General features: G+C 34.7%; 2 protein-coding genes across 2 annotated transcripts; both read right to left on the reverse strand.

Moving 5' to 3' along the window:
- Positions 1–5,449: 5,449 nt before the first annotated feature.
- On the reverse strand, positions 5,450–12,979 carry LOC118269375 (uncharacterized). Its single transcript, XM_050699515.1, has 7 exons — positions 12,867–12,979; positions 12,330–12,524; positions 11,696–11,983; positions 9,631–9,830; positions 8,044–8,209; positions 6,169–6,278; positions 5,450–5,731 (listed from the first exon to the last, which is right to left on the reverse strand). The coding sequence occupies exons 1-7, from the start codon at positions 12,977–12,979 to the stop codon at positions 5,451–5,453; spliced, it is 1,353 nt and encodes a 450-aa protein (XP_050555472.1). The 3' UTR covers position 5,450.
- An 871-nt stretch (positions 12,980–13,850) lies between these two features.
- LOC118269238 (uncharacterized) lies at positions 13,851–18,965 on the reverse strand. The gene is made up of 3 exons (XM_035584245.2): positions 18,783–18,965; positions 15,186–15,392; positions 13,851–14,838 (listed from the first exon to the last, which is right to left on the reverse strand). Exons 2-3 carry the CDS (start codon positions 15,378–15,380, stop codon positions 14,629–14,631), a joined length of 405 nt encoding a protein of 134 aa, XP_035440138.2. The 5' UTR covers positions 15,381–15,392; positions 18,783–18,965; the 3' UTR covers positions 13,851–14,628.
- Positions 18,966–20,007: the final 1,042 nt, after the last annotated feature.

Here is a 20,007-nt window from a genome sequence, read left to right on the forward strand (position 1 = left end):
GAATCTCAACTCTCAATTACAATTTGAGAATAGTTCTTACAAAAAGAGTAGATACTTACAAACTATACTTATTATACTCTTTTCTTACAAAATACTTCTTCATCATACGTCGACGACAATTTTTTTGTAATGTTTTATAATTTTTGGGATTCACTGATTTCAATACGTCATCAACAAATAATTTAACAATTGTACTTTGTACAACTCCATGTTTTGCCTTGTGGGCTTTGTAAATGTTTGATTGTAAATGCCTCTTTTTGAATTGAATAAACATTTTTATTTATTTTAAAGATTTAAAAACTTCAACCGTATTTTACTCGATATCAAAGTTTCAATCAGTAAAAAATCCGACAATGTACCCACTTCAAGCGAGTTTCTGACTCGTACAGACTGACTATAATGGATTAATTAAAGAGTTAATTCATAATTGCGAGTTCCTATGTCATATGTGGATTGTATTTAGCATTCCTGTGTCTGGCCGCTCTTCGGGAAGAAAGTGAGTAGGCGGCCATAGTCTATAAATGCTGGATTCACAGCTATCCAGACATTTCTCATAATACCTGAGCGCTAACTGGACGTAAACGGGAGTACGGGAGCATTTCGCGCCAATTTATTGCACTCGTTACCACAGATAAAGTTTGCCATTGTCTATGAACATGAAGTTGTATTATGTGTGTTTTATTTTTGGCATGATTTTGTGTTCCATCGCCATGTGTGAGGCGTATCCGTTCCGAGGGGGGAATATTGATTATGTGAGTATTTTTTTATTATGTTTGTTGTATTTAATACTGTTTGGGTTTAAGTGTTGAAAAATATACTAGGACAAATCTTTTTACGGAACTTGTTTAAGACGAATAACGCAACTTCAGCCAAAGTTTTATTAAACTTTACGTAGTTTCTATACTTTTCGTTAATATGCTCTTTATGTGAGTACACTATAATAAATATGTAGTTGTTTAAAACTACAAGTGATTTACTAAATTGTTGAAATAAACAGATGCATTATTTTCACTTACATAAATAAATATATGCGAAACTAGTGATGTAATGTAAACAAGTAATTGCAACTTTATTAAAAGAAAAATATATTTCTAGACGACCTAATTTATTTTTCTTGTTCACGATTATGGAACTTAAAATCGTCATTTTATTTTGCTAATACTTACTAAAATGTATAGATAAATAGGTGTCCAAGTTATCTACGACATCATTTGAAATTAATTAAAAATAATGTTTGTGCGGTCTACATCATGAAACTTATAGTTTCGTAGCACACTGCTACGTAAAACATAGAGGACATGAAAATTCGTAGCACTCGCTACGAGAAAAGTTCGTAATCGATATTTTTTCTTTCACTCCATATATCATTTACTCGTATTTTAGGAAAATTGAATCGAATCGTTTTATTTTTGATTTCAAAAGTCATTGGTTGACGATATACTTTGACTAACATTGAAGTACCTTGAACTTATTCAATGAAATTGGTTCTTAAAAACTTGATACAAATATTTGTGTACAATAAAAACTAACAGCACACAATAGGGATAGGGATGACGCCGGGCTATGAAAATTAATAATCAATTTAGTCCAGTCTAGTCTAGTTAGGTAATGAAATGTTATTATTTTGCCGTATAAGATAACAATACTTAGAATAAAAGGAATCAAAGTTTAGGAGTGGGAGCAAATACGTCATTTCTGTGTATAAAATGTGACATCACATGGTATTTCAAATCAATATATCTTAAAAAGTATTTGTTTCCGTAAGATAATAAAACATACGTGTCTAATGTTTTAAAATAATCTACAAGACGGACATTAAAATAAAAATTAGTCATCTACCCTATTCCAAAACCTACCAGCTCAGCCTCGTAATTGGAAACCACGAAGCACAAAATTAACGAACCGTCCTATATTTTAGATGGAAGCACTTCGTCGGATGCAGCAGATTCCACAATGGCACTGCATGAGGTACAGAAAGTTCCAGCTGCACGGCCATTGCAGTCGTTGGCTGCTGATGCGACGGACCTGATACCCTGGGACCTCGGCTAGGAACTGGAGATCCAGATAATGAACCAACTGCGAAGTTTGTATACATTTAAAAAACTTACTCAAACATTTCTATCAAAAATTGTAAAATTACGATCCAAAATGATCTTTAAACTTTGGGTTGTAAAGTCTATATTAGGAGATCTGGGGCCTTAGTCTGCTATTACAATTGTGTCAGAATGGTCGATCACTGATCAGTGCAAGAGGGACGGAGCTATGTAGGTTGTATAGTGTTAGCAGACTAAGGCCCCTGATATTATAATGAAAGATGCAACTGTTTTGCAAAACTAGCTGTCGACAACATCAATAAATTAGTTAGGTGTGACTGTTGTGTTGTCTATCTTTATGATCTAAAATGATCCTTAAAGCTTAGGTTATAAAGTCTGTATTTTAAAACCTATGTACCTATGACCTAACCTATGAAATTAAATCTTTTAGTGGGATTATCATAAAGAACTTATCTATTGTGTAAAGCTGACTATTGCCTTTCGAAATTATTATATTGACTGACTCTAGGGACCTTTCATATCTGACGATGCTCTTATTATTATAGTACTTGCTGATCGGCAAACTTTGTACCGCCTCAAACATTTTATTTTCACCTTTTAAGACCAAAATTGGTCTAGCCGTTCTCGAGTTTTAGTGAGACTAACGAACAGCAATTGATTTTTATATATAGAGATTTCATTCACGTAGGAGCAGAAGAATTTAGAAGTATTTTATTAGATGCTTTAAAATGTTTATTTTATAAGTTTTCTTTTATCTAGATTAATTGTTTTTTTAGGTATTATGTAAGTGTAAGTAGTACAAATCTTCTTATGACTTATTTAATGACATGTTTCATTTATGTTACGTTGTTAATTTGCCATCAAATTCGTATTATATGAACAGGAAAAGATTATTATTTATTTGGTAGTTTTGTAAGATTGTTTACAATTATTTATGTAACAAGTTGAATTTATTATATGAGTATTATTACTGCATAATATTATTACTCGTTAAATGTATATTACTATTGGAACATTTTATTGACAAGCAATTTTTGTTTCTTTTGTCCTTTCTAATTTAGTTGAGGCTGCACTAAATGTTTAATTTAGTAATATTTTATAGTTTTGTAATTTGAAAGTTTTAATAATCTCTTTATATACGTTTATTACATGTATGACAACACAAATTACTGACTATTCAAGATCTTAGAGTCTCTAGACTCTAGTCTTCAGCTCTCTCTAGCAGCCTCTTTTGTTTTGGGATCAAAGTCTAAAGCTGCGCTAGATGTTAGTTGAAATATAGACTCTAGCTTTATTTGTATAAGTGCCATAAACCCCTAATAAAAGGAAAGAATGTTCTAGAAATGTTGCAATATACCTGAGTGTAAACAATATTATTAAGGTTGGGGTCACACAGTAACTATCGAGATTATGACGCTTATGCTGCACCGCTCAAATGCCATTCAACTTTAAGATGATTATATATCTCTGTCTCTATTCAAAACCCTTCAACCGAAAGAGACAGAATTAGAATTGAGAAACTAATCGTTCGTTAAAATCATTTATTGTTTTCCAGTAATTATTTACCTATTGCAATATTGTTTTAATAATAGGCATTTGTTTCTTTATAAAATGTAATTTGTGGTAGCTGGTAAATGTGGTTATTAAATGTGAGCATTCAATCTTTGTACAATGGATTCCCGTTCACTTTATGAGGATTGCTTCAGAGATCAAAGTCTGGTTTTAAAGCTAATAATGATTTGACGACATAATTGCATCATCACATCGGTTTCGCACCGGTGTGATCCCAACCTAACTCGTATAAGTACTTATAAATCTAACTCATCAGTATTACTATTTAAAAATGGTATTTTAGTAATGTAAAGTATAATAATTGTAGGTAGTATAGACTTCTGATTCTGTTGTTACTAAAAATAAAACGAATTGTCAATGATATTTGTGTGGTTTTATTTAAACATCTATCGAAAGCTAGTATATCAAGGGTCAAATTATTATAACACGAAATCTTAACCTAAAACGGGCTTATTCGTGTGTTCGCTCTGGCTCTTTTCAGATATAGATATTTAATGGTAATTATGTACGTCATTGAAAAAAAAAAACAATTTTACTAGGTATTTGAATATCATTATTTTCAATGAGATTTTGTAGATAAATCAGAGAATCTGAAAAGTCCCAGAGTGATCACACGGTTAGGCCCGTTTTGGAGATTGACCCAAGTTTTTTGCGTGACCATAAATGCTTATTTTACTAGTACCACAAAGAATACAACATTTAAAACAGATTAGGTAATACATGGTACCTACAATGACCTAACAGCAATCTATCAGTGAGAATCGAGCACAAATTATACGAGATGAATGAGATGAGCTGTCAGTAGAGAGCAATGGGCTCTTACATCAAGTAACCGATGTCTTCCTGTACCGACTGGTAACTGGGACACTCCCAGATACTGCATTCATCTTACACTAGCCACTGGTGTATGTCGTAATGATGTACTTGTATGTGTTCGAAACTACGCAAGTACTAATGTGCCTTTTTCCGGGTTATATGTACCTATGTACTTTCTAAGTATATTTAGAGATCACCGACATACGGTGAAGGTAAACATCGCGAGGAAACCTTTTTTCTGATTGGGGAAAATCATCTAATGACTTCTCTCGCCTTGGGCGAGGAGAGAGGGAGTGTCAGAATTTACCGATTAAAACCTCCCCGTTCCTACTCCTGCTTTTCGAGCCGGACCCCGGTACACCCGCTAAGTAATCCGCAGCACCGGATCAATCGCGAGGAAAGCTAGACATTTTTCAATTACAAGTTTAAGACATCAGCAAGCGTAGTGACTATGCTTTTCCTTCTCCATGTGAGAAGAGTAGTTTTTTTGTTAGCATTAGGACAGTAACATGCTGATTATGTAAATACTTGTGAATCTTGTTACGATGTATTATGTTACTTGGGAAGTCAACACGGTGAAGACAATCTGATATGTGATACTGGACGTAACTACTTGTAAATTAATGCACTTGTAGATGTAGATATGATTTAACAGATATAATTTTGAATGAGTAACGCTGCTTTTACAGAGATGTGCTATGTAGCTATGCTACGAAGTTGTAATACGAAAATATCTCATGTACTTTGCGAATGCGAAATAAAAATGTAACAACAATTTTACACTGACTACACATCTGTATATTTTATTTAAATCTGCTCATTCATGAATACAAGACAGTAAGAGAATATAAAGATTTCATATCGAATGTGAAATATGTGCAATTGTGCACTCGCTTACAAAAAGTTAAAATTCAAGTTTGAATAGTGGTAAATTCTGAAATATTTGATTACAAAATCCGCACACTGTGGAAATTACAAAGCACGTGATTAAATTGGTGCCTAATACAGTTATTTAAATTTGATTGTATGTTTATAGAATTTATCAGAAAATTTAGGGACACCGCTAGTAGTGTATGCTTCTTGTGCTCTCTGAGGCCCTATCCCTTCAATTTCAGGTGGTCCAGGAAGTTCTAGCAGAAATGACGGGTCCTTAGTGGTTATAGGTTCATTGTCTTTCTTCCTTTGCATCAGAATATTATTGATGAAACGGACGGTGAAGAAGAAAAATAGCTCGACGAAGCTTAATAAGCTCGCTCCAACGAATAGGCCTGTTGTTCCTCCAACCGATACTGAAAAATTTTTAGCAAGTTGTTAAAACTATATAGGTAGTTGATTTCTTATACTTAGCTAAATAGTTCTGTAGACTCTAATCTTTTTTATTCAATTCATTTATTTAGATCTCATCAGCAATGTGGCATGAACTGTCGTCGGCACTATTTTCGAACCGATACGACTTTCAAGAAAAGAGGGTATTCCTTTTCAAAGGCCGGCAAGGTACCTGTGACTCCTCTGGTGTTGCGGATATCCATGGGCGGCGCTGGTCGCTTACCATCAGGTGACCCGTCGGGTCGTATGCCCCTTATTCGATAAAAACATATTGTAGGTATTGTTGGTTGTTGGATAAGCAAGTATAATCTTCATGACAAAGGTAATCCGACAGAACTTCAGATGTATAAGTAAACTTAGAAGTTAAGTTCAAATGCTTGAATATAATTTAGGAAATTACCGACTAAATCAAGTCGACTTCTAACAACGTTCCTCTTGAATCTTTCAGTTGGCAAATAGGCGAGAACAATTTCCATGTGCGCCTTCTTTTTGTTAGCTTTACCTTTCACCCTGAAACATTAATGGGCGATAACGAATTAAAACAGAGAGGGCGCCACTGTGCAAATAGTTGTATAAAAGGGTGCGGAAGGAATAACCATTCCTTTTAAAGCTAACCTGCTTTAATAATAGACTTTGTTATATAAATAGACGGAATGTGATATTATTTTTCTTATGAAATGACTGGTTCGACGTGCTAGTAGCTAACTAGGAAGCTGTAGCTTTATTTAATGGTTTAATAGTATAGTACCCTAACCAAATAAGGCCTATGCCCCAATAAAGCCTATTTTGAAAATTTCCCTCTTCCCGATGTCAAATGGTCGCCAAAGTTTGTTGAAGTGTGCATGCACATTACTTAACTAATTTGAGCACAGCAAGCAACCCGTGCCGCGATTATGTTGGAACCTACAGACGAAAACAATCACGACGTGGAGCGCACTTTAGTTTTTATAAAATTCGAGTAACGTAAACTGTTAGTATTTTTATATTTATCAGTATACGACGTGCCGTGTTTTGTCTGTATGACAATTATACATTTAGCCATCTCCTCACATTAGTGAAATAGCTATAATATCGGTGTATTTCATATAATCGTTGTTTTGTTTACCTATGTGCCATGCCCTAATAAAGCCTACAAAAAAAACGTGTAGGCCTTATTACGGCATAGTTGTTTTTCAGTAATTTCAAAGAAAACGGATCACCAGCTTCTGTCAAAAAGAAAGCCAATGGATTTTGCAAAAGATGGAAAACGCTGTTAAAATGGTAGAAAGGGGTAAACGGGGTGAATAGATACAGAAAAGGGGTGAATGGATATCGGGAAATTATTCATAGTATCTATTCACCCTTCGAATTTTATACACCCTGTTTTACCCGGTAGGCTGCTGCAGCCAGATATAACATCCAAAGAAGTACGCATCATCTAAAGAGTGGTTTCCACTACACGAAAGCTAGGTCGGTCGCTAAATTGGCTACAGAACAAGAAGTTATTCTCATTCGTTTGACTGATGCTGGGGTGCCGGGGTGTACTTCAAAGATGTTACTTGGGTATTACATGATGAGAAACTCGTTTAGCCTGATGTATAATGACAAAAATTAATTAATAAGATCTCATTACATTTATTATAAGCATTGACAAAGTTTTGTTATAATTAAGAAGTTGAATACTTACTAGTTTTTATTGAGGCCTTATTAAGACATAGGGTTCCCAATAAGGCCAAAGTGACACTTTAGTTATTTGTGTTTATAAAATTATAAATTTTGTTTCTAAAGCCATTTTGATTCCATTATTACAAAGTTTAATAAATAAATATAAGATTTTGAAATTATCAGCCCATTGTCATTTTAAACCTACGAGCTAGGCGGTAATAAAAATAAGGTAGGCCTTATTTGGTTAGGTTACCTTAGATGAATTTACATGACAAAGGGTAGGTACTCTTTGTAATGTTATTACACTGTGAAAAACTTTTGCTAAAATAAACAAAAGTATTTTATGTACAAATTCTTAAATCAAAAAAGTAATAGCACCTGTTTGACTTGAAGTGCATTTTTTCAATTTACACATTACAGCACTTTCATTTCTTTAGTTACCTATCTACGTATTTAATAATAAATCTAGAGGGATCATATAAGTTATATAGGGTGACTGGTATATTGATATTTAAACACGTGATTGCAAACAACTTTACAAAATAAACTTTCTTTGTATACAGGCTAGTTTTATTTTCACCACAATTAAATTCAGCCACCCTATATAGTTAGGAAAAATCAATAATCTCACGAGGTAGTGACGTCTTTGATGACTGTAATCTCAGTTTCGTCACAAGAAGGTAGGCAGTTGCACGAGAGTCCAGGACGTTTCGCCCAAGCCGGCTTCAATATAGTCAAATGATTTTGCAATTTGTTTAAACATGCCATTCCTGTTAAATTGCATTGTGTTTTTTCAGCTGAAAAATAAATAAATTATTAAGATTATTTCTTTGATCATGTTACTAGTACTATAGGTACTTACGTCTGCAGATTATTACTGTTTTATTGAGACGTTCACCCAATTATGTCAAGCCCAATACTTTTACTTTCGTATTCTCTCATTCGACTAGCGTTTAAATGCCATTTGTCTGTTTAGACTTTCGATGGCAGGATAGGTTATGAACCTACAATATGAACTTTATATAAACGATATACATAATTATCTATAGAATAGGCTTGCATGGTTTGGTTAAGATGAAGAGTGACAATCTATTACAAAAAAAAAACAGTAGAACATCTCTTGGGTTTGTTTAAAACCACAGTACGAATAGTTACACTGTGGTTAACATCTTGTCTACTGGTACATGAGACACAATAGAAAACACATAGAGTTTCCCTTTTCCCATAGATCTACGTTCCGACCAGGAGTTAAGTAATTATAATTGTGTACTCCACTTTCAATAGTAAAAGGCAACAAAAACTTTGACATGGATCTTTATGGACAAGTGGAACTATTGCTTTACTTTTACGAAGCAATATATTGCGCTCAGTTATATAACAAACTGGATCCTCTCGCTTCACTAAACGTATCATATTTGGATTATATTCCGTCAGTAATATGTGGTTCATATTTATTAATTTATAGTTCACCCGCAGAGTATTGGTCAATGTTCTCTGAATGTCGATGACCTTTGTCTTAAGCTATGGTAGTGGTACTAACTTAGGGTAAACTTTCGTGAATAAATGAACATGAGTGCTAGGTTAATGGCAGGCTAGTAATACAGTAAAAGTGTGAAAGGCCTCAATGATCGATATACATATGCTTTTGAACCTACCTATTCTCGTAATGTCACACGGTCACACCCTGGGATGTTGAACTATAAATGAGACATTGGCAAGTTCACATCACATCAACAGCTATAAGTGGCCACTGGTGACTAAAGGTCTCTTACATGGAGAAGGTTTGAGCATTTATCACCACGCTTGCTTAATGCGGATTGGCAAGTTCGGATTGCGGTAAAGTATTTGTTCAAAGCGTCCAGCCCAATGTTATGAAAATTTAATTTTCCTTAAAAGGACTTATACTAATCTAAAGACTGATGCTGTCTTCTATTAATCAAAGATTTTTTAAGGTATAACAGATGGATCACCTGATGGTAAGCACCAGCTAGTGGCGTTACAAATACGTTGCCGGCCTTTTGGGGGTTAGGAATTTTAAGGGTTGTGGGGAATTGGGGATTGGGAAGATTAGAAAGGGTGGTGATTGAGCCTCGAGTAACCTCATGCACACAAGGAAGGATTGTTTCACGTCCGTTATCTGTGAGGCCTTTGTACAACACTGGTTGAACCGGCCCATTCGTGACGAAGTACGGCTATCCCACACCTATAGATTACTTACTAGTGCCAAGCATGAAGTGGTCATTACAATGGCAGGTCTCGAGCTGAGCATTCTTACGGCAGAGTACCGTACAAGCACTGTAGGAGTAGTGAGGGTACAGCCCACCCTCGTTTTCATGGTGGAAGCGACAGGCTCGCTGCTCCGGAGTCGTTTCAGTAATCAACGGGTCATTCTCTATGTTCCGTACTGTTAGCATACGACTGCAAAAAGATTTGTTAAAGAAGAATTAACTGTAGATACCTATTAGATTTTGTCTTCGAGATCCAAATAATATCGTAAGTGACCCGGTTGTGGCCACTTTAAGAATTTTGTCAACTTTGAGGCTTTCTTAACTTATAGTTTTTGTTATCACGAACATATTTCTTGTAAAAAGTCATTTAACATGTATTAATCTTGCCTAAGAAAACCCTTTTTTTAAAGAACGTCCAATAGAAAAATAACTGTATAAAAAAGAAAAAAAAAGGGAGTTTGTGCCATTTTTGGCCAGATTCGTGTCATTTCTGGCCACGGTCGTGTGCCAGTTCTGGCCATCAAAAAATACAATAAAAGTAATCAAAATTTATTAATTAAATTTGACATTTTAGAAACAATGGTTTTCATTTAGTCTGGAAAATATGAAATATTATTACTTTACTTGAATTTAACTTACAAATAAAGAGATCAACATTTATATGACGTTGGTAAAAGCTGCAAAGTAAACAGACCTCCCTTTGTGTGATCGCAATTTATTGCATCTCTGAAAATGAAAAATATGTATTTGTTGATATGTAAAGCCAAGGAAAAATAATAAATAAATTACGATAAATGACTAGAAGTGGGGCGTTTATGTACAAAAGTTTTGGCCAGCCGTGTGGCCAAAGATGGAGAAATTCATAATTTTGGCTCCATTAGTGGCCACCTTCTAATAATCCCACTTCAGAAACACATGGCGACAAAATAACTTTAGTTCCACTTAGACAATATATTCTTCATGTAGTATTAACATAAACATCCAAACAATAAGCAAAGATTAAAAAAATAAAAACCAAATCCTCACCCGCTCGCCTTAGCCTTTTTGTTAAGATCTTAACAATTTCACCCTCAACTAAAAAGAATGACTTGTTGCATCGAAGTGAAGTTTGACACATCAAAGCTGCCAACGGTATCAGTGTCTCCAATATTCAATATTTTAAATACTGTACATCACAGAGTAATTTATTTGTCCATGCCTTAGTTATAAATATTTGAAGGCCCAAGTGGCCACAAAGGGGTCGGTGGCCACAACCGGGTCACTTGCCCTATCTTACTTATGTCTGTTTAGTTTCAGCACCATTATTAGTCGGAAGACGGCTGCTGCTTAAGGCTTAAAGTTTGTCTGTCTAAAACTGCTTACATTCAATTTTATGCATAGTTCATCGAATTCTATAATGATACTTTCTCGGGTTGGTATGCTTTAGCAACGGTAAGTAGGTACCATGTTTTTACTTGTATATTATATGTACAAAGTCTTTATTGGTAACATCATGTAAACTATCTCTAAAGTTTTAAATTTCTTTTAGATCTAGATCTTCACAAAACTAAGAAATAAAACTTAATTCTTCTTACCGATAGCTGTAACCGGTCAGCATATTGAAAGTAGAGGAGTGTAGTGTGGTTATCGTTGGAACTTCATCCTCTCCTAGCGTGTACATCTAGCATATTAAGTGATGATAAGTTAAATCCAAAAATACACCCAATTTTAAAGACAATGAAGACTCGTATCCATTTGGCACATTGTTGCTGAACATCTCTATCAACCACTACACCACTACCATTGCGCTATGATGTGCCTTGTGCCATGTTGTTCAAGCATCAATCACATGTTGTGCATCAATTATTGCCCTTTGGATACGAGGCTTATAGTGAGCAAAAACATACCATTACGGGAAAATGCGCGTCAAATTTTATAACTCCCTTTAAATTCTGCAAACTTTTCACCATCGGGTAGGGACGAGGATTCCTAAATCAGAACATTTAGTAAAAGACCATGTTGATATACTCTTTGTGTAAAAAAATCCGAAACATATTATTTTTCATTTGAACTTACTTGGTTTGTATAGAATTCAATATGAAACAGGGCCCTATGTCAGTTTCTATGGGCTGAAAGTAGTCACAGCATGGAAACTCCTTATTATTGTAGGAGCAGTTCTTCAGGAGTCTGTCACAGTTACTACGTATGAGTTTTGCGTAGTAGGAGTAGTTAGATGTAGGGCACAAAGGGTCAGGGTCTGGGTTCGTATAGCACGTGCTAATGAGAACATAGGACACGCCACGGAAGTAAGCTATTTCTTTGAGAGCATCCTCTAAGTCCAATAGATGCAGAGGCGGCCAAATCCTGTTGAAAGAAAATAACAGTAAGGCAGCCGACCAATCTAGGTAGTGGATTATTAATAGCTATTTTATTTTTTGAAAGTTGCTTGTTGTTTTTTGGCTCAGCCTGGAGCTACGGACTAATTAGCGGCTCTTGGGCTCGAAGAGCAATAGTAACAACGGGATGGTTTTTAGTCAGTAAGGGTCCGACACTTCCTTTCGCCTCACCAAAGCGAGAGAAGTCATTGGATGTTTTATCATGTTTTTCCCCTCAAAAGTCTGGTTCATAAAATTACTTATGAAAAGTACAGTTCTGTCTACCCCATCGACGGTAAAAAATGGTAATAGTATGTATATGTTAAGTGACTCACGCATCAGCAGCATCGAAAACACTATCCATCCAAATTGATTCGCAAATAGCTACTGCTGGCATCTTGGTTTCCCATTTGGTATAAGTGGTCTCCACGCCGAAACTGATGGGGCTTTCCACGAAGGCATTCCAGGACGAGACGATGAGGAGAGTTGAACCGTACCACGATAGAATTACCAGCACCGCCCATAGTAATCTGTTGAGGATTTTAGTAGCTACTGTTTAAAAAACTCGTGAATTTTCGCAAAGATATTCCACATTCGTAGAATTCTTACTTTTAAATGGTTTTGGCTGCAGTTGCTGGTTCATAAACCTTTCAAATAAAAATGAAGTTATAATGGTAGCTCCTGTCTTCTGGTCTAGGTGTCTGTATACAGTGCTATGTATGTGTGAGTGTATATTCCATTTTTTTTGGTATAATGCGAACTTATTTCCTTGAATGTTACTTACTATTACAATTGCTATCCTATGTGATATTTTCACCTTACTGTAGGAAGTGAAACGAAAATAAAGAAAATATCGTTCTATACTATCTCACCTTTCGGAAACATGTTTCGATTCATCAGCAATGTAATGCACCCCAGCAAAAGTACAGTTCGCGCAATAATCTTTGATCAGCTCTTTACATATTGAAATCTTTGATTTCGACATTTGGGGAACTATAACATTATTTTGCAATCCGTTAATGGAGCTCAAACGCGACTACTGCTGTGGTAGATATTAAAATTAAACATAATAGTTCACCTTGTGAAAGTGCTTTGAAAGATTAATAATTAATTGCATAGTTTGAATTATTATGAAATGACATGATTATACAGCGCAACTAGCGTCCAAGGTCAATTCAACCATTTCGAATAAAAAACCTTGTGTTCGTAATTGTTTTGTTTATTATCAACAATGGTCGTTCACACTAGAAACAAACCACACAGACAAATAATCAAAAATTCACAAACATCAACTTAAAGTTAGGCTAAAGCTGATTTTATTTACATGCTTATCTCTATCTTAATCTAAGTCTTTGTATTGATATTGCATAGATAGGATACATTGGAACTAATATAGGGGAAAGTGGGGGAAACACGAACACCTAAGGGAAAATATAAATAAAACAGTGGAATCAAATCACAGAGTTTCTTTAATTATTAAATTATAAACTTTACTTATCTAGCTAACGTATTACTAATCAACATCATTATTTTTTTTAATAAAATATAACAAAATGACCGAAAAACAAAACCCTTAGTGTTCGGTTTTACCCAACTGATGTCGGGTAAAGCCGAACACCAAGTGGGGTAATCGCGTACTAACATTACTAAGGTAAATTGTAGTTTTTGGAACACAAGTATTTGCTGCTCTGCCAATGCTGAGTTTCTTGGTTTGAACATCGACTATAACCTTTTTGAGATCCTCTAAACTGTATTTAGTTTCAGTTTTTCTTTTATAATTACGGGGCATCGAAACAATTTATTTGATGTTTAGCATTATCAAAATCGAACTCGACAACATAATTTAGTGCCACAAAGAAATCAACATAGACTGGAAAACACTATACCCTATTTGCCAATGGCTAGTTGGAAATAAAATATGAACAGGGAACTAACAAAAAAAGGAGAGAGGAGTAATGCCGAACGTTCGAGATTACCCCACATGCAGCGTTCGCCTTTACCCCACCGGGTCGAAAAAAATAAAATGGAAAATATATTTTAGATTATAAAACTTTTATCAAATGCGTCACTGTCATTTGAATGGTTAGTATGTAAGTTTCCCACTATGTAAAGGTTAAATAACTATTCTCAATAGAAATAAAGCTACACCAAGTTCAATTTATCAAAAACTTACATCGAAAACATTGAAAATATTAAAATTGACATACCTTGAAAAGTACGTGCGTCCGCGTCTCCCGTGTCATTGTCTGGCGCTGGTGGTGGCGTGATCTCTGAGTTACCGGCGAGTGATATACGGCTATATCTTTCTAACATATTAAAACTATTGGGTTCGGGTTTACCCCGCGTTCGCGTTTACCCCACTTTGGAACCCTAATAGGCCCTCATACTTATTTAACCTACAATAAAATGGCGAGACATGGAAATGTTTTTCATCCAATAATATAATTTTTAACATACACAACAACCAAGTATAGAACTTTTAATATAATTTGGTTTAGTCTAATTTAATTTAAAAAATCAATTAATAATAACTAAATCATCGGTAGGCACGAAGATCATAACACAAAACAAAATACATGCACAAAAATAATCACATGAGATACATCACTTTAGGTTAACTGACGCATATTTTATCTACAAGAATTGCAAGATTTCTTGATCGAATGCCGAGGAAAACTCCGCTTCACTCCATTTTTCAGGAAAGGAGATGGGAATATGGTTGAACCTATGGCCATGGCTGTATTCTGATGGTGATGGGAACCTCTTCCGAGGAATCAGACCCGCGTGTGTGAGGATCTTGTAGATCTCCTTCCGTGGCACATCATGAGCGTCGCGTGCGTAAACCTTGAACAAATACGAATATTTAATGGTGTCCGAACCGGTTTTGATAAACAATTCAAAACTATGTAGAACGAAATTGAATCTAATTTACTTTAGAATGGGGAAACAATGTTTAAAATCATCGTTATATTGGGCTGTATTTTGAGAATCTGGGATACTGATTTTAGTGGGCCTTGTGCAAAAATGTTAATAAATTTGATTTGATAAATATAATTTATATGAGACAACCCGGAACAGCTGGGACCCGTACTATGCACATACCGTACCAACTATGTATGGCAAAATCAAGTTTAAAGGTTGATATAGGAAATAGGATATACCTATATAAATAGTGAAATGAAAGCACTCACGAGTTTCTCTCCTTTATGTAAGAGGCTGGTTAGAGGCAAGACTTGCTGTAAGTGCGGGTTCCGTAGCGCTGGACTCTTCAGTATTGGATGGAGACGGTCTTCCTCCTGCCGCACCGCCAGGACATCAGGGTGTGGAGGCGGAATACTCGACACTAGACACGAGCATGTCGTCAGTAGCAGGACTAGAGACTTCATTGTTTACCAGTTCTGTAAAAGAAAAGTTATTTTAGATCAAGCACCAAAATAATTATCATGATTTTCGTTGGTAGTGTACCCAAAACTCTACAGCGAGGGTCAAGATTCAAAAGCTGCTTTATTAGAGGAGAAGAGGACCGTTTTGATATATTGTGACTGTTTGAGGTCAAAATACTTATACTACAAAATACAAAATAGATAGACATTTACTAAGGACATTGTGAATCTGCAAGGTTGATTAAGTCTTTGACTGCCAGTAGAAAACTATTGAAGGCAAATCCTCCGCTTACATTGGTCATCGGTGACCACCAAGGCGTTTAATGTGATAAAGGATAGGTATTATATATGAATATGTTAAATATTCACTTCGACATTTTAAACATGGGTACAGTATGAACAAAATGTTTTCTGCAGTAACACGATAAATAATAAAAAAAAAAACTCAAAAAACGATACTAATGATGATAACACACGTTACATTAAACACAATTATTATTTAAAGACGAAATAAAGTCAAGGATAAAGTATTTAAGAGGAAGCTTACATAAGCATGAAGTGAGATAAAGAAATAAAAAAGTCATGATGACTTGCATTTTTTTAACAGATGTTAAGTAATGCTTGCAACTGGTAGGAAATGTTATTGTCTAAGTTGAAAGATAAAGTCATCTTCATAGTTAAATTATGTTAAGAACTACCTTCCTACCTATTTTTGTATACTCCCAGACTGTCTTTTTTCGTAATTAATTAATTATATGTCTGATTTCTTGAACGTTGAAAATGTTGAAAATAAATATATAAAATACTTGTACAAACATCTTACATTCTATCAAGCTGTGAAGCTTTTTTATAAATAGGTAACACAGAATATTTTTAATGGGATAAGCCCGCCACAACCTCCAATACCGCTGCAACTCCTGTAAGCCAGGATCTACAGTAGATACAACCATGACAACACGGAACACTGAACCGGCGCGTCCCAGGGACATGAATGATATACATTATTAGAGGAGAAGTAAAAGAACAGAGAGTAGTTACATTTCTTCAAAAAAGAAGAATAGTTATGTTATTGCAGGGCAGATTGGTATAGTACCTATGAGGGACATTATAACTCCTATAACCTGGCAAAGTTACACACACTCTTACAGAAAACCTATAGGTTTTCCCATTACTTAGAAAATTGAGGTGAACGACACTATTGCTTCACTTGACTCAAAAGATTCCGAAAGGTTTCATTCATTAGCAGTAGAAAACGGAAGGTCAAAACCTTTTGTTTGTATTTATTACTCTTCCTAAATGGGCTCAAATTGTTTGGAAGAAATTACGTTAAAGGTCTTTTATTTCTCAACACTTAACTTCGACAAAACCGGCTAACGGTGTAAGATATTGTAGAAAGTGCGTAAATACAAGTTAACTCTAGTATGACCCCTCAAGATCAGATTCAATAACTATTAATCTGATACGATCGAAGAGATATCAAGTGCCGAGAAGATATATGCTTCATTACACTGATCAAGCAAGCGTTAAGCGTCTTCTTTATTTACAGGAACTATCAAAACTTAGTACAGGAGATCTGAAGTTGATAACATGAGATTTTCGAACTTAAAAAGATTTGTTTATCAGAGGGTGCTGTTGTCCGATCACTATCAAGTTGAGTCTTCCGGCAACTGCAGGATGAGCAAAGGTGGTCGCAAATGGATTCCACTTTGTCTTTATCTTAAGGTTTAAGGTATGACGTAGCTTTGTATAAGTATACTTTTTTATGGTATAAGCCGGTAATCTATTCGCCGCCTATAGACACCCGAAACTAGAGACGTTACAAATGCATTGCCGGCCTTTTGAGGGTTAGGATTAGGAATTTAAAGGTTATTGGGGAATCGGCCTCCGATAACCCCACTCACACAACGGAACACAACGCAAGCTTTGTTTCACGTCGGTTTTCTGTGAGGCCGTGATATCCATCACTCCTGGTATACTTCCAAAATGTACCTAATGGTAACCACAATGCAACGGAGTGGGTGCGTCAATCAAACACCACACAGTAATTTTCCGAGCACCTGCAACATTTGCACTTGACACTAATAAACTACTGTTACAAGTAATCGTAAGAGCAATCTACGGTTAGCAATACACACGTGCTCTCGGACAATGACGTCAAGGTCGATGTATCAAAACATAACATACTTTCGAAGCGGTCCATCCGACAATCCAATACTTGGTGAATGTTCGAGAACACCTCTCAGAGTCAAAACACCCTAAACTAACCATCTATAAACTGTTTTCAACTTTATCGTGTTTTGTTAAAGTTCAAAATGTATTAGAGAAACAATGGTATAGCTTGATGTGCGACTGTCTTCTTAAAACACGTAAACATTGAATAGAGTTAAGTACATCATACAAATCCAATTTTCTATCATTATTATTACATCGTCAGTTTGACTTGCGTGTTACAATATTAAGCAATTCGAGGCAAAATTTTGCTTTTTGCTCTGCTCATTTAAATAGATTATTTCCTAACACGCCTAGATGAATATTTATTGCATATAAGTAATTTGCAAAAAATGCATGATTCATTTCATTCATTAGGTTGCTACATAGGCCAATAAAGTATGCTTATTGCTTGCTTACATTAATTTGCACTTATATTTCTCTTAAGTTAAAGGTTACCTTAAAATATCGAAGACCACAATATTTAAACAGTCTATTTATATTCTTATGAAGATGATTATTTCTGCCTTTTTAGTCAAGTGCTGTTTAGGCGTTGCTGTTGAGCAATGGGTTTTAAGTTCGATTTGAACTTGAGTGCGTCTGTGACAAATAAAACGTTTACCGTTTAATATACGGCAATTATATAGAGTTCTCATAACAAATAATTGTCCTAAATAAATTAAACATGCATGGTTTGAAAAAAATATTTGATAAGTATCCTTTTTTTTATTAAACCAACAAAAAGAAACATGCCTCTTATCAATGGACTGAAGTTCATTGATGAGTTCTGTTACGTTACCGTGATCATTCATTCATTAAGAAATTAATTAAAATTCTACAAAAACAATAACATTAAAAAACTATTTATAATGATTACGTAAGAATCAAAATATTTGCAGTCACAAAAATGCTTGATTAAGTAGGTATGTATATGATAAGTAGGTATCTATCTAATTGAAAAAAATAAAACCTACCCTTAGATTTTACAATCGTCCTGATAAATTATAAATGTCAAAAAAAAAGAACATTCAAAATCCGAACCTCCTTATTTTTTGCAGTTCTTTAAAAAGTTGGTGCACCATCTCACTAAGTATTAATTTATTACATTATCACCTACCTTTTTAAAAATAATTAAGACTAATGTTTATTAAATAACATTTTAAAAATATAGGTAAACATTAAATTTAAACCACTCACCTCAATGTAAGTGTATCCTTAATACTCGTACAATGCAAACACAATTGAACACTGCACTTTATTTAATTTACAAAACACTACAAACTTCAAATTAATAAATACTTATAAGTTAAAGTATCTAAGGAAGCCGGTGTCTTGGAGTAAGGCTGGCCAACATTTGCTTGGAAGCATGGCTAAGCGAATGGTCAATGCGGTCCATCCACCTCCACTCACAAAGTTGCGCCAAATAAGTAACATAATATTATGACAACATTGTTCCAAAACATTTATTTTTTTAGCAAGTCTGTAGTCAAGTGAAGTCAAATTATTTATTCCAATTCAACCAAAATATATACTTTTGAAATGTCAACAAATAAAAAAATAAAACATACCGCCGTACTCAGAGTCATTTAATGATTACTTAACCCAGTCCTTAGCAATAATTTTCGATACAAAATCGCTACTAAGGAATAGTTTAAGTAATCATTAAATGTCTCTGGGTGCGGCAGATAGTCTCTCAGTCTGTCCGTCAGAGAAGCTACATAGGTGCTCGTTTCGAAGTGTAGCTTCGAATGGAGACGAACGAAGAAGAAACTCCATTCGTTCCTCTTTTAAAAAATACATGTTTACAATTTCTCTGATACATTTTGTAGCTACGGGATACCTTAAATATGTCCTGTGGTAATAAAGACGACATGTGTACATAACTATGCAGTATAGAAGGAGTAAGGACCTCTATTAATAGTGGCAGGTACTCTTAAGTTACATAATGTATAACATATAACAGTATTTTGCGAAAGCGATGCAAAAATATTCGCACTAGTCCATTGGTACCCATGTGTTAATAGCTTAGGTATATAGGTACAATACATACATACTTACTTGTTTTATGGCCACCTAAGTAAATAAGTATCTAACATTGATGTTTTCGTAACATCAATTATAGATTACCTTCAGTGCACATAATAATATGTTGTGGCTAACATAACTATACAATATATTTTCAAACCTTGCTTGGGAGGCCTTGCAGTAATGTAATGTAATGAGTCATAATAAATTGCTAAATCATATCTTTTTCTATTACTCTTTTAAATAAATAAAATTTACTGGTGACTCAAGGATTATTTTCGCTCTACATACTGTACTAAAAATAGAATGCATTGCATTTTATTTTATTTATATGCACTGAAAGTAAAACAACGGCATTATCTTAGAATTAAAGATTACGCCACAGATACAACTCGAG

The sequence above is a fragment of the Spodoptera frugiperda genome, chromosome 2 (assembly GCF_023101765.2).
Source record: "Spodoptera frugiperda isolate SF20-4 chromosome 2, AGI-APGP_CSIRO_Sfru_2.0, whole genome shotgun sequence".
In the NCBI taxonomy this organism is placed as follows: domain Eukaryota; kingdom Metazoa; phylum Arthropoda; class Insecta; order Lepidoptera; family Noctuidae; genus Spodoptera; species Spodoptera frugiperda.